Raw genomic sequence first — 14,731 nt, forward strand, 5'->3', positions numbered from 1 at the left:
CGAACCCGCGGCACACTGCCAGGCTTGGGCTACCTGCCTGGACCGCTGAGCCACGGCCCAGGCCAGAGCGAACGTTTTTAACTAAAATCTTTGCTTCTGGGAGGGTCCCTGGAACAACATATTTTCAGATGGGTGTCGGCGGCCAATTACATATATTTTTGGGGGTCCTTGACATGAAAATGTTTGAGAACGAGAACGATGGGTTTTTCAGAAAACTTCGAAGACATTTGTAGAATCGTCCTCAGTGTCTAAATGTGTTTAAATGGGTTAAGACATTCCTGAAGCAGGCAGAAATGTTTTGTGTTGGTCTTGCTTAGGGGTTCCAAAGTGCTATAATTATAATAACTATAAAGTTATAGTTTAAAAAATCAACTAAAGTGGATGGCAGAGTCCAGTCCAGTCCACACCACAACAATAACAGTGGTGAACAATATAAGTAGCAACTAGCAATATGATGCTTGGTGTGAGCCGCCCTTTATAGTGACTTAACTACACTATAATGCATTATATAACCTTGATTGTAATGCATTATAACATTATTAAACAGTATATAACTAAAAGTTATATACAGTCTATGATCCTGGCCAAATGTCTGAGTGAGTGACCATATTATGATAGCCTACTTGACATAAGTACATTTACAAGTTGTTTTTTTGTTTTTGTTTTTTACAATGTGTTATACCGGTAATTGCATTGTGTGCTTATAACAGTAGGCTAATTATACAGTGTTATAAGCAGATTACATGTAATGCTTGACCATAAAACGCTTTATAATATGTTTGGATTATTGATATGATGGATTATGAGTTATTATACTGTAAGTATAATTATGCAGTTAATTAAGCCGATTATAATGTCCTATAAGTAGGCCTATAATCCAATAATCTATATTCTAAATTATTGGAAAAGGGAAATGTATTAGGCTATTAAATTGTTAAGTGAGTAAAACTATGCAAAATTTTAAACTTGAAAATCTAAGCAGATGAGTCATTTTACCCCTTGACTTTATTTTAGAAGAGATATTTTCGTGGCCCTTTGTTATTATAGTAAGTGCATCATTATTTAACATGACATCCTGAAATAAGGGTTAGATGTTTAGATATAAACAGGACCAACCTAATTAACTTAAGTAAAATGAACTGGCATTTGTGGAATCGGCCTCAGGTCTTAATGGTACATTCAAGTGTTTGTTTGTTAAACTCTAAACGTGGTGCTGTTTCACATGACAACAGGCCAGTTTCAGTAAAGTGTGTTGTGTGTAAAGTAGTAGGCTTTGTTTCCTGTGAACACACGAACACCACACAAAACATTCTCTCGCTCTCTCTCACACACGCACACACATCCATTCCATGCAAACTGCAATTTAAATAGCAATTTTCTGTATTGACATCTCTCTCTCTCTCTCACACACACACACACACACACACACACACACACTATCTCTCTCTCTCTCTCTCTCTCTCTCACACACACACTCTCGCCCCTCTCTGACACACAGATTGTGTCATCACGCCATTGGAATCCCAGCCAGCTGCGCAGGCTCACCACCACCCGGGTATTCCGTTCGTCTACGCGGAGATTTAGTGGATTTATTTATTTAATTGCACATTATATAATAACTCACAGCGACAGAACACACACACACTCCATCTCTCAATCGACAAAACGCGCGCCGAAACTGCAGCAGAAGTAAGTAACATTTAATAGTAAAAGCCTATGGTGATGATGACTGGTCTGCAGGGGGGAGCAGCAAGTATCCATCCGTGGCGATGGCATGCCATGGCTATTGTTTGGGCTGAATCTGTTCCGACTGCATGCTTGCATACAGATCGTGACCGATGAATGAATGACAGACGGTGTTTGATGAATCTATAGCAAAAAACCCGATCGATGTCACATTCAGAATTTGGCCACCGACTGCTAATCAGTTGATTTGCAGTTGAGTGGAGAGAGCCTAAACCAGTTAGTTGTTATTTGGATTTCTTAAATAATATTCGGAGAGAATTAATGTTACGGAAAGACTCGATGGGTCTGGGATAAAAATGAAGAAATCACGCCCACAGCATGATGAATCATGGGCTTTAAAAAGGAGAGAAATAAAGTGTCGGGACACTGTCACGCTTGTGGGGTGTCTTATAGTATGCATCAGTGTGTGCCTTTTCTACCAAATCAGACATGTTTTTTTATTTCATGCCTACAAATGTAATGTTTTGGTCTTCTGGCAATTCGTCAGCCAATGGCAATGCGGGATCGCACTGTGACGTCAGCAACACACCACTTGACTCAAGACAGTGCTGGCAGTGGCGTTTTTGCAGCGGCTCTGACGTCACGATGCCACCGTGTGTAACCTTGATGATGATGGCAGCAGAGGAGTGGGTGTTAAAGGTAGCAAGGCCCAAGGAAGGAAAAAACAAACCCATCTAATAATATAGTGCCCAAGCAGCTACTGTGCCTCTTGCCTCGCCTTCCTTGTTGTGCTTTCAGGCCCACGTTGTGCAGCTATGCCCTCGTGGCACACATAGCCTATAAAATACACTACAGTCTTGTCTCTTATAGCCTATTTTCAGATGTGATGATGATTATAGCCTGAGGTTGCAATGAGCAGTCAGTGTTTATTGTCTGTTGTGTGGATTATGAGCATCAGCTGGTTGGGGTAAAAACTGTATTAATGAGGTCTTTAAGGGCTCCCTTTCTTTGCCCTTGAACAACGTGGATCACTAAACCTTCATTCACCACTTTCATATATTATAGAGGATGGGAAATTAATGACAACTCTCATCATCATGGTCCGCATCGGTTACTGAAGGGCAGTGCTCACAGATTTGGTGTTTAGCATTCATGGACTACACTGGACACCGGTCACTCCTTTTTCCACATGCTGTGTTGGATCATTGCCAAATGAGCCAAAGGGGAAATTTCCCTGGGATTCAACGGAAATATCTGTTCCTTTCAGTGTTTCTTAAAAAGGATACTCTGATGATAGCTGACACTGTGGACACACAGACAATTGTACCTGCTTTCTTTTACCACTTTTATTACCACTCCAATCAGTTGAAAACCATGTTATGCTTGGGAGTAAAACCCTGTTTTACTCCCAAGCATTTGATTGTCCGTGTTACCTTGTTTGTGTTTTTAAATAGTATATTGTTTGATTATTTTTTTGATAGTTTGCTTATAATCGTGCTTTCATTGTCTGTAATTTTCTTCTGCTGTCTATCTGTGGTGTTGATGAAATGTCTGTACAGCACTTTCGTACAATGGAAATTGTTTTTAAATGTGCTTTATAAATAACGGTGATTTGATTTATCATGTCCTATATATATATATATGTGTCCTTTCCCTTAATTGTTCTCTCCTTTTCCATAGCTCAAAGTCCCCCTGACAGACTTGGAAGTGACAGCGGTGACCGGGGTAATCGGTTGCCTTCTGACAACGGTCGCAGGAAAACACGAGCCGACCGAGACGCTAATAGACAGCCAGCGGTGTCAGCGGTTCATCGGCAGCCTGTGAGGAGCAGTGAGTGACATCCGTCAGGGAAGCCCAGGCAGCAGCAGTGTTGTTTTTGGCAGCAAATTTAAGATTTTAGTTTTAGTCATAGTCTCTTGAAAAGTTTTCCTTTAGTTTTAGTCACATTTTAGTCACCTGGAATGTTTTAGTGTTAGTCTAGTTTTAGTTGACTAAATATCACAAGATTTTTGTCGACTCAATCTGCAGTTGATTTAGTCGAACAAAATGTATTTTGGCGGTGCCTTGATGCCTTGATGCCGAATGACGAAATGAAATGAAATGAAATGATTACTATATTTACCCAGGGTATCTGGGCTAAGCTCAAGAACTTGTTTCCAGCCAGGCCCTGCTCATAGAACATTTCATCGTAGTGGTTCAATGCCTTGTTCAAGGGCACTTCAGCGGTGGTAATTTTAACGTGTCGGACCACTGATTCGAACTGGCGACCTTCCGGTATCAAGACCGCTCCGCAATCCGTTCGGCCACCGCTGCCACGACGCCGTCGTCGCTTGCTGAAAATAGCCGATCTACAAGCTTGTAGATCGGCTATTTTCAGCATGCAATTAATTGTAAAATGACTTATACTGGATCTCTTGTCCACTAGTCCCTTCCTAACATTTTAGTCTAGTTTTTATTCGTCGACGAAACTGTCAGTATATTTAGTCTTAGTTTTAGTCGTCGTAGCTTAGTTTTTTTATTTAGTTTCCATTTAGTTTTTGTCAGTGGAAAAAAGGTAGTTGACGAACATTTTTCGTCTTATAGTTTTAGTCGACGAAAACAACACTGCAGCAGGCGTTTTGTTTTACGTTGTGTTTCACACATTTTGCACTTAATTTCTTTGCCCTCCAGAGATGGCGGATCCCAGCCTCGCGTCACCGTCGGGGACCCCACTGCGCTCCCCCACCTCCTCTCTTTCCCTCTCCTTCCCCTTCCTGAGGGAGGGGAGCCGCGTGTGGGATGAGGGAGGAGAGCAGCCCCATCGTCCAAGGGAGCTCCCCAGTCCGCTGCCTACCAAGCGCACCCGCACGTACTCTGCGTGAGTATAGTAAACAGCTGAGCTTCAGAGAACTCTCCGTTTTAAACCTTTTCTGGGGGCAGGAACAACCCCTTTTGGTTGTTTTAAGCATTATGTTATACTTTAGCTATTGAAGAATAGCAGATCTACAAGCTCATACGAGGGGGGTTACATATAATTTTTCGGGTTCTTGACATGAAATATGACCACTGACATAGAAACATAGGTATTTCAGAAAACTGTCATGATTTTGAAGACATTTTTTTAATATCGGTGTCATGCCTAAATCGGTCCTGAGACGTCACTCGCTCATCCCCGAGTGGCGCGCTACGAGCTTGTAGGTCTGCTATTTTTGAAAAATGACTGACGACTGACATAGAAACATAGCTTTTTCAGAAAACTCAGGATGTAGAAGACATTTTTAGAATCTGATCTCAGGTCAAAATGGGTTAAGCGATGCGACAAAGCATAGATTAGACTTCCCTGGTTACATTCTTCGTGTTGATGGGGTTTAGAAAAGAGCCTGTCTGCAGTCATGTGCTAACCTGACTCCGCCAGATGGTGGCAGTATTGAGTTCACCAGTTCCCTCCTCCTGCCTGCATCTGGTCTCTCTCAAGCAGAAACCATGAACCCGGAAGCAGCGGGACAACAATCTGATTATATCTCCATAATAATTTCGAGTTGTCATAAGTCTCGCGTTGATCCCGCCTCTAGCGGCCGCATACAGCTGCATATCGCTCCTCTAGCGGCCTCATACAGCTGCATATCGCTCCTCTAGCGGCCTCATACAGCTGCATATCGCTCCTCTAGCGGCCTCATACAGCTGCATATCGCTCCTCTAGCGGCCTCATACAGCTGCATATCGCTCCTCTAGCGGCCTCATACAGCTGCATATCGCTCCTCTAGCGGCCTCATACAGCTGCATATCGCTCCTCTAGCGGCCTCATACAGCTGCATATCGCTCCTCTAGCGGCCTCATACAGCTGCATATCGCTCCTCTAGCGGCCTCATACAGCTGCATATCGCTCCTCTAGCGGCCTCATACAGCCGCATATCGCTCCTCTAGCGGCCGCATACAGCCGCATATCGCTCCTCTAGCGGCTGCATACGGCTGCATATCCCGCCTCTAGCGGCTGCATACGGCTGCATATCGCTCCCCTAGCGGCCTCATACAGCCGCATATCGCTCCTCTAGCGGCCCCATACAGCCGCATATCGCTCCTCTAGCGGCCCCATACAGCCGCATATCGCTCCTCTAGCGGCCCCCATACAGCCGCATATCGCTCCTCTAGCGGCCCCCATACAGCCGCATATCGCTCCTCTAGCGGCCCCATACAGCCGCATATCGCTCCTATAGCGGCCCCATACAGCCGCATATCGCTCCTATAGCGGCCCCATACAGCCGCATATCGCTCCTATAGCGGCCCCATACAGCCGCATATCGCTCCTCTAGCGGCCTCATACAGCTGCATATCGCTCCTCTAGCGGCCTCATACAGCTGCATATCGCTCCTCTAGCGGCCTCATACAGCTGCATATCGCTCCTATAGCGGCCCCATACAGCTGCATATCGCTCCTCTAGCGGCCTCATACAGCTGCATATCGCTCCTCTAGCGGCCTCATACAGCTGCATATCGCTCCTCTAGCGGCCGCATACGGCTGCATATCGCTCCTCTAGCGGCCTCATACAGCTGCATATCGCTCCTCTAGCGGCCTCATACAGCTGCATATCGCTCCTCTAGCGGCCCCCATACAGCTGCATATCGCTCCTCTAGCGGCCCCCATACAGCTGCATATCGCTCCTCTAGCGGCCCCCATACAGCTGCATATCGCTCCTCTAGCGGCCCCCATACAGCTGCATATCGCTCCTCTAGCGGCCTCATACAGCTGCATATCGCTCCTCTAGCGGCCCCCATACAGCTGCATATCGCTCCTCTAGTGGCCTCATACAGCTGCATATCGCTCCTCTAGCGGCCCCCATACAGCTGCATATCGCTCCTCTAGCGGCCCCCATACAGCTGCATATCGCTCCTCTAGCGGCCTCATACAGCTGCATATCGCTCCTCTAGCGGCCTCATACAGCTGCATATCGCTCCTCTAGCGGCCCCCATACAGCTGCATATCGCTCCTCTAGCGGCCCCCATACAGCTGCATATCGCTCCTCTAGCGGCCTCATACAGCTGCATATCGCTCCTCTAGCGGCCTCATACAGCTGCATATCGCTCCTCTAGCGGCCCCCATATAGCTGCATATCGCTCCTCTAGCGGCCCCCATACAGCTGCATATCGCTCCTCTAGTGGCCTCATACAGCTGCATATCGCTCCTCTAGCGGCCTCATACAGCTGCATATCGCTCCTCTAGCGGCCTCATATAGCTGCATATCGCTCCTCTAGTGGCCTCATACAGCCACATATCGCTCCTCTAGCGGCCCCCATACAGCTGCATATCGCTCCTCTAGTGGCCTCATACAGCCGCATATCGCTCCTCTAGCGGCCCCCATACAGCTGCATATCGCTCCTCTAGCGGCCCCCATACAGCTGCATATCGCTCCTCTAGTGGCCTCATACAGCCGCATATCGCTCCTCTAGCGGCCTCATACAGCTGCATATCGCTCCGGCCAGAATTGGTCCGGAGTACATCGTCTCTGTCCGAGAGATCCCAGACTCTCCCTTCTGGCAGAATGCAAATGTTGTCCAGCAGGGGGAGTGGTTCCACCAGACTAGTCATGTGCAGGGGTATGGTCCAATGAGGGCTGACAGCAGTGTCTTTCCTCTGCCACTGGGAAAGCTCTTTCCTATCAATTAATTGTCTCCACCAGGCCGAAGGCATGGGGAGAGAGTATGTTTTGCACTCCGTCCGTGTGTGTGTGTGTGTCCGTCCGTCCGTCCTTCCTTCCGTCCCAGGCCGAAGGCATGGGGAGAGAGTATGTTTTGCACTCCGTCCGTGTGTGTGTGTGTGTGTCCTTCCGTCCGTCCGTCCTTCCTTCCGTCCGTCTGTGTACAGCTAATCTCCGGCACCGTTAACCCGGTCGATGCCAAACTTTGCACACACACTCCCTGGATGCCAACGATGAACCTCTGCCCCACATTTTCCAGAACGGCCTGTTATAGCGCCACCATGAGGCAGCTTTTCACATGTTTTACCTAAAACTGCACCGATCTGCGTGAAACGTTGCATGCACACTCCCTAGAGGCCAAGGACAAACCTTTGACCTGCATTTTCCGCATCTGCCTTTTATAGCGCCACCAGGAGGCCGACTCCTCCAGATTCTGTCCAAAAATCTCACAAATCGTTACACAGTATCTCTATGGTCATGTGCTCAAGTCGGATCTGTCCGATATTTCATATTCCATCCTAATTGGCTATAATTGGCTTTCACAGTTTGCAAGATTGCCCCGTTTTGAACAAAAGCCTCAAATCATGAACGCAGCATGCAATTTACGTGAAATCTTTCACACATTTTCTTACTGGGCTGAGGAATATATCCCACCCTTTTCACATTGGCCTGTTATAGCGCCACCAACAGGTTGATTTTTGCAAAACACATTTTTGGAACAAAATGCCTCAAATCATCCAATTGCCATCAAAGGCAAACATGTTTATATTACTCCTAAACATTTTGCCAAACATCTCACACAGTCCTATCCTCCTGGTGGAGACCTGTGCCCAGAAGGGCACTTTTTCTAGTTATTCCTGTCTTTGTGGAAACATTCAGCTTAAATCAGCATACAATGTGACAGGCTTAAAAGGATGGAAAAAAAGAAAGAACATTGCTGTGATATTTCTTCTGAAAATATCAGCATCATTTAAGTGATATTTTCTTTTACAATTCTTCAGACATCTAACTAATAATTCACTCAATCAAATCAATCAAATCAATTTTATTTGTATAGCACATTTAAAAACGACTCTCATCGTACCAAAGTGCTTCACAGGTCACAGAAAAACAATACGATACAGTGCAATACAGTACATCAGTGAAACAATAAAATAAATAAAATAAAATGATAAAAATGCATAGTTATGGTACAGTAGTCAAGAGAGATGTTAAGCAGTTAAAAGGCAGTACGAAAAAAACGTATCCTAGGTATAAAGTGCACGAGTATTAGGGGGACTGGAAGGCTTGAGAGTAGAGGAACGTTTTGAGCCTAGACTTAAAACTCTCAGTGGAGGGGGCAGATCTGACAGCGAGAGGAATGCTATTCCAAAGTATAGGAGCTGCGACAGCAAAGGCTCGGTCGCCCCTGAGCCTCTTCCTTGTTGCTGGGACTACTAGGAGTCGTCTGTCTGCTGACCTGAGGGTCCTGATGGAGGAGGAGTATGATAGGAGGTCAGAGATGTAGGAGGGGGCCAGTCCGTTTAGTGCTTTGTATGTGAAGAGAAGGGTTTTGAATTTAATTCTGAACCGGACTGGCAACCAGTGGAGAGAGGCAAGGACAGGGGTGATATGGTCTCGCCTCTTGGTGCCAGTCAGGAGTCTGGCAGCCGCATTTTGCACCAGTTGGAGACGGGATAGGGATGACTGGGAAATTCCGGTGTAGAGGGAGTTGCAATAATCTAGACGGGATGAAATGAGTGCATGGATGACAATTTCGAGGTCGTGTGTGGAGAGAAATGGCTTAATTTTGGTGATGGAGCGGAGGTGGAAAAAGCTGGTTTTGACTATGGTGTTGATTTGTTTGTCGAATTTAAAGGCGGAATCAAAAAGCACCCCAAGGTTTTTAGCGTGGGGTTTGACAAGGGGGGCGAGGTCGCCAAGGTCATTTTTTATTTGTGTGATGGAGTCAGGTGGACCAAATAGTACTATTTCAAATTTACTGTCATTTAGTTGTAGGAAGTTTTGTGCCATCCATCTTTTGATGGAGGCATTTATTTAGGTTGTTTAGTGTGGATTGATCGTTGGGTTTCAGAGGGAGATATAGTTGGGTGTCATCTGCGTAGCAGTGGAATGAGATGTTATATTGTCTGATGATATGACCAAGGGGGAGCATATAGAGGGAAAACAAGATGGGGCCTAGGATGGATCCTTGGGGGACTCCGCAGGAGAGGTGGGCAGGGGGAGAGGAGAAGGTACCCATATTGACAGAGAAAGATCTGTCCTTGAGGTAAGATTCAAACCAGCCCAAGGCTGTGTTTTGGACTCCAGCATGGGACTTGAGGCGGTGCAGTAGAATGGTGTGGTCCACGGTGTCGAATGCTGCGCTAAGGTCCAGCAGCAGTAGGACACCGCAGTCCCCAGCGTCAGCAGAGAGGAGCAGGTCGTTGTGGACCTTCAGGAGGGCTGATTCTGTGCTGTGGAGGGGTCTGAAACCTGACTGAAATGTTTCCATTTCAATGTCTGTCTGTCTGTCTGTCGTCCCTCTCTCTCTGTCTCTCTCTCAGTACGGTGCGTGCTCATTCAGGACCAGCATATAGGGGTGTGTGTAAGAACTTCTCCAGGTCACAGGGTCATGGATTCCTCCGCCCCACCCACGGAGGGGAGGACGTCTTTGTTCACATCTCAGAGTGAGTCAGTTCTTTCTTTCTTATATTTTACTTCCAACACTTTACAATAATGAAGTGAAAACATGTTTATTTTTTAAATGTTTCTGCATTTATTAACCCATTTTGGGTGGGAACCCCTTCTGGTGTTTTAAAGCATTATGTTATACTTTAGCTATTGAAAAAGCTAAACAAGCTCAAGCTCATAGCGCGGCAACGAGTGCTGCGCTATGAACTTGTAGATCTGCTATTTTTGAAAAATCGTGAAAATGTGCCTCAAATCTTTGAATATATTTTTACAGATGAACATTTTAACTCAAATCCATGCTTCTGGGGAGGTCCCTGGAACAACATATTTTCAGATGGGGGGGCGGAGGAATATTACATATAATTTTGGGGGTCCTTGACATGAAATATTGAGCACCACTGATACAGAAACATAAGGTTTTTCAGAAAACTGATTTTGAAGACATTTTTTTAATTTCGACACCAGGCCTAAATGGGTTAGAAATAAAACCTGCATTATTGCATTCATTTTCATATGAGGGGGGAAAACCAACCTTGTGAACTGCTTCTATTACAGCATTGAGGGGGAGTATGTCCCAGTAGAAGGTGACGAGGTCACGTACAAAGTGTCCCGGGTCCCGCCCAAGAACCTGAAGGTGCAGGCGGTGGAGGTCAAGATCACGCATCTCAAATCCGGGACGAAACACGAGACCTGGTCTGGTCAGATATTCAGCTCTGTGTAGGCCTACCAGCCAGGTCACGTCACACTGGATTCATTCATCACTTCGCAGATCGACAAGCCCACAACGCATTGTGATGCTACGTGTTGTGAGCTTGTAGATTAGCCGTGTTCGGGAAGGGGGGAGAAAAAAAAGTAAATCTTTGAAAATGGGACATAAGCGGTTATGGGACTACTGGGGTTTGGCTTGGGAGGGGGAGGGGGAGGGGGGGGGGGTGCATGAAGATGAGCAAGAGGTGTGGAGGAAAGCCTGAGACAGATTAACGCAGTAACACACCTCAAATTTATTTTCTTTCACCTATTGTTAATTTGTTATTTTACTATTTTCCCACGTCTGGCTGTTCCATTGCAGTCAAATTGGGGGTAAAGACACATTCCTTGGTTGTTTGGACTGCAGGGAAATGAATTTGATTGATATAGGTTAAAATGTATCGGATCAGAACCAAGAAGAGGTTCAGAGGTTTGTGTAGGGAAGAGTTTGTACGTGAGATGGACCCCACATAGCCTGCCATGAGGCTTACGGAGCTTGATACTGGCCATTAGGATGCAGTTATTCAAACGTAAGTACGGTTTTAAGTAAGGTTTTGCGTATAAGTATAAGTTAGGTTGAGAAGAATGTGTTGGTCAAATGAAAGGCATGTATCAGCCAAGTAGTTGCACACTTGATTACGTATTAAACCGAAATTGATTTAAAGCCTACAGGATTGGTGTAAGCACAGGTGAGATATGAGTTGTCTTATCCTACATTGATCAATTGTGTTTTCTTTTTATTTATTATTTATTTATTTTTTAACTTTTTTTTGAAAATGAAGAAAGCATAAGAACAAGTAGTGGAGGGAATCATGGCTGAAGAGATTTGATGTTGATGTGGTGTTGGAAAGAGGAGAAGAGCAGGACGTTTAGTGATGGCATGCTGACAGTGTTTGGTGCAGTACGTTTTGACTGGCTTTGGTTTGGGGACCCAAATGATATCTTAGGCATGACGTTGTGTTCTAGTATCTTAGCTACCACAGTGTTCTCCTAAATGCATTATTGCTTTGGGTTCCAACTCTTAGGTTGAAAAATCTTAAGAGAGCAAGAAGTTGAACCGGTTATGATAAGATGGAAAGGGTAAGGGTTTTGAAGGATTTGAGATAAGTTAGAGTAAGTATTTTAGAAATGTAGTCTATGTCAGAAAGAGCAAGTGTGAAGGGAAACTGAGATTGAATAAGGCAAAACACCAAGCATAGATGTTTGAAAACCTATTTATTTTACTGTGAATGGAAAAGTGAATATAAGTATTTTCCAGAGAAATGCATAACCGTGTCTGTATTTTCTCTTTTTGATTTGTTATTGATTATTTATGTTATTTATTTTGTCAATGATTTATGTAGATTTTTATGTGACATGAGATGAGGCTATCTTTACATTTTGGGTAATATAGTCCAAAAACATTGCACTGAAAAGGTCTTGAACTTCCACAGAGAATAACCCAGGATTTATGCTTGTTTTCACGTAGGTGTTGCACACTGAAAATAACAGACATATACTGTACAATCTCACACATCACTCTGCAACGCATTGTGAGCTTGTAGATCGACTATTTTCAGTGCACAACACCGGCGCACAACTAAGTACAGTTGGGTGCCACCGATATTGTCCCTTATCATTTAGGCCTGACCTCAAAATTTTAAAAAATCCTTCTAAATCCTCCAGTTTTCTGAAATAAATATTTTCACGATTTTTCAAAAATAGCAGACCTACAAGCTCGTAGCGCGCCACTCGGTGGCGCGCTATGAGCTTGTAGATCTGCTATTTTTCAATAGCTAAATTATAACAATGTTTAAAACACCAAAAGGGGTTCCCGCCCAAAATGGGTTAACTGTCCTTTTGCACAGATCACGCAAACCTCAGCAAAAAGAAAAGGACAATATCGATGGCCTCCAACTGTATGAGTTACCCTCAACTGCCACACGTTTCGAGTTCAATTTGTCGTCCTGTTTTGAAAAGTCTCGTTTCAAAAGGTTTCAAGCCATGAATTGCTAAAAGAAAAAAACAACTTTCTAAACCATTTTCTATTGTTAGAGAAACAATATATTATCTATCTGTGTGATTTTCTTGAGCATAGTGTAACGGTGAACCACATAATGACGTCATAGTTGATGCCGAATTTGTTTGTCACTGAAATGTTGTAGTTATTTATTTTATGTTAGCCTGGTATATACTGTGTGCCAGTTTCTACTGTAGCTACTGTATACCATGCGTTTCTATGCATCTTGTCTGTCTGTCAATCTCACTGCCTGGATTTGTTCAACACGAGATGTTGTGTTCAATTAGAATACCAATTCATTTCTGTCACGTCAAAGAGCACTTTCTTTTGTGGACCAAAAGCCACCGTGGTGGTTTTTGCCATTATTACTTATCGAGCCTTGAAAGAACATTAAAGCATTTTATGATTCACATATTACGTGTCTTTATTGCTATGTAATTAACCTGTGTAGGTGAAGACCATTGTGTTACATCCTTTATTTGAATAAATCACAATTCATGACATCACAAGAAAGGGGCACCATTGGGCCATACATATTCAGTAAAATCATATATAAAAAAGTTGTATTAAAATGAATTGACACAACATACAGCTATCTTTCCTCGAAACATTTCAAAACAAGGTGATTCTCACAATTATGCTTGATGCAATATTATGATGACCAATCATATAATACTTTACAAAAATGCTTTACGCTCAACGCCTCAGTGTTCGGAGTCATATTTTCCCATAATCCTGCAATCTGTGCCCCTCAATCAATCATCAAATTCATGTTTTATAATGATCAATTAGTCACACACAACGCCACTAATTCCTCATCATAACCATAACAAAGGGTTACCGGTATTACTTGATTTTCCCTCCACATTCTTCATGTGAAAAGATGTACAGTTTCTACACATTTTTAATATTAATACATTCATATTCATGAATTTACATTGTGATTAATAAATCCCATGATTAACACTCTGTTAAAAATAGAATAGGAAATCGATAGTGGTTGATAATTGCAGGTAAAATGCTGAACTTGAGCCACAAACAATTTCATGGGTTCACCAGTATTAACCCATTTTGACCTGGGAACGATTCTAAAAATGTCTTCTACATCCTGACAGTTTTCTGAAAAAGCTATGTTTCTATGTCAGTCGTTCTTCGATTTTTCAAAAATAGCAGACCTACAAGCTCGTAGCGCGCCACTCGGTGGCGCGCTATGAGCTTGTAGATCTGCTATTTTTCAATAGCTAAAGCATAACATAATGCTAACACCAAAAGGGGTTCCCGCCCCAAAATGCGTTAAAGTATTTGGGCAGTGACATACAGTAGCTCATAAACATTTGTTCAAGATTAAGGACAAAGGCTTTTGTTGACCCACTGACCTAGGCACGATGATATCATTCATTGGTTGAAATTGATTAATGGGATTTGTCTTGAATAAATACGTCGTCAGTTCAGTTCAGCCCAAATACCCATTGAAACCTTCTCAGTCTGGTGTGCAGTAGAAGCAAGAGAAACATCTAAATGTACTCTCATTTTGTAGCAGCAATCTTTCCGCGCCTTTTGGATATGATCAAAACACAGATGTCAGTGTTGGTGTTTCAGGGTACAGACCATTTTAAAAACGATATGCAGCTCCGAGTCGTATAAAGAAAATGTTACATACTGGAATGATTCATAGAGCAACATCAAGGCAGGAATTCAAGGCCAAGATATTTCAAGCTTGAGCTTCATTAGCCTTATTTTCAATGTTGACACAGAGCAAAAGAAAATGGTCCAGATGTTTCATCTCACCGTATGCATACATTTGTCTGTCTGTTACTCTCTGTCCTGTAGTGTTTAACAACACCAGTGTCGCATGCTACCTTCATGGCATGTAAGTTCCCATTAAAACAAAAACAAAAACTAAGCCAACATTAAAAAAAAGAACAAGCAGATATCATTACATTATTGTATAGCAA

General features: G+C 43.8%; 1 protein-coding gene across 3 annotated transcripts; it reads left to right on the top strand.

Moving 5' to 3' along the window:
* The first annotated feature begins 1,442 nt into the window (after positions 1-1,442).
* Positions 1,443-10,928, top strand: csdc2b (cold shock domain containing C2, RNA binding b). Of its 3 annotated transcripts, none has more exons than XM_079520343.1 (5): positions 1,443-1,689; positions 3,367-3,516; positions 4,357-4,543; positions 9,904-10,026; positions 10,586-10,928. In XM_079520343.1, exons 3-5 carry the CDS (start codon positions 4,359-4,361, stop codon positions 10,749-10,751), a joined length of 474 nt encoding a protein of 157 aa, XP_079376469.1. In that variant the 5' UTR covers positions 1,443-1,689; positions 3,367-3,516; positions 4,357-4,358; the 3' UTR covers positions 10,752-10,928. The 3 variants fall into 3 exon arrangements, with proteins under 3 accessions (XP_079376469.1, XP_079376471.1, XP_079376470.1); XM_079520345.1 differs by having other exon boundaries at positions 3,367-3,506; XM_079520344.1 differs by lacking the exon at positions 1,443-1,689 and adding an exon at positions 2,942-3,009.
* Positions 10,929-14,731: the final 3,803 nt, after the last annotated feature.

Source organism: Electrona antarctica (genome assembly GCF_951216825.1).
Source record: "Electrona antarctica genome assembly, chromosome: 14".
Classification (NCBI taxonomy): Eukaryota; Metazoa; Chordata; class Actinopteri; order Myctophiformes; family Myctophidae; genus Electrona; species Electrona antarctica.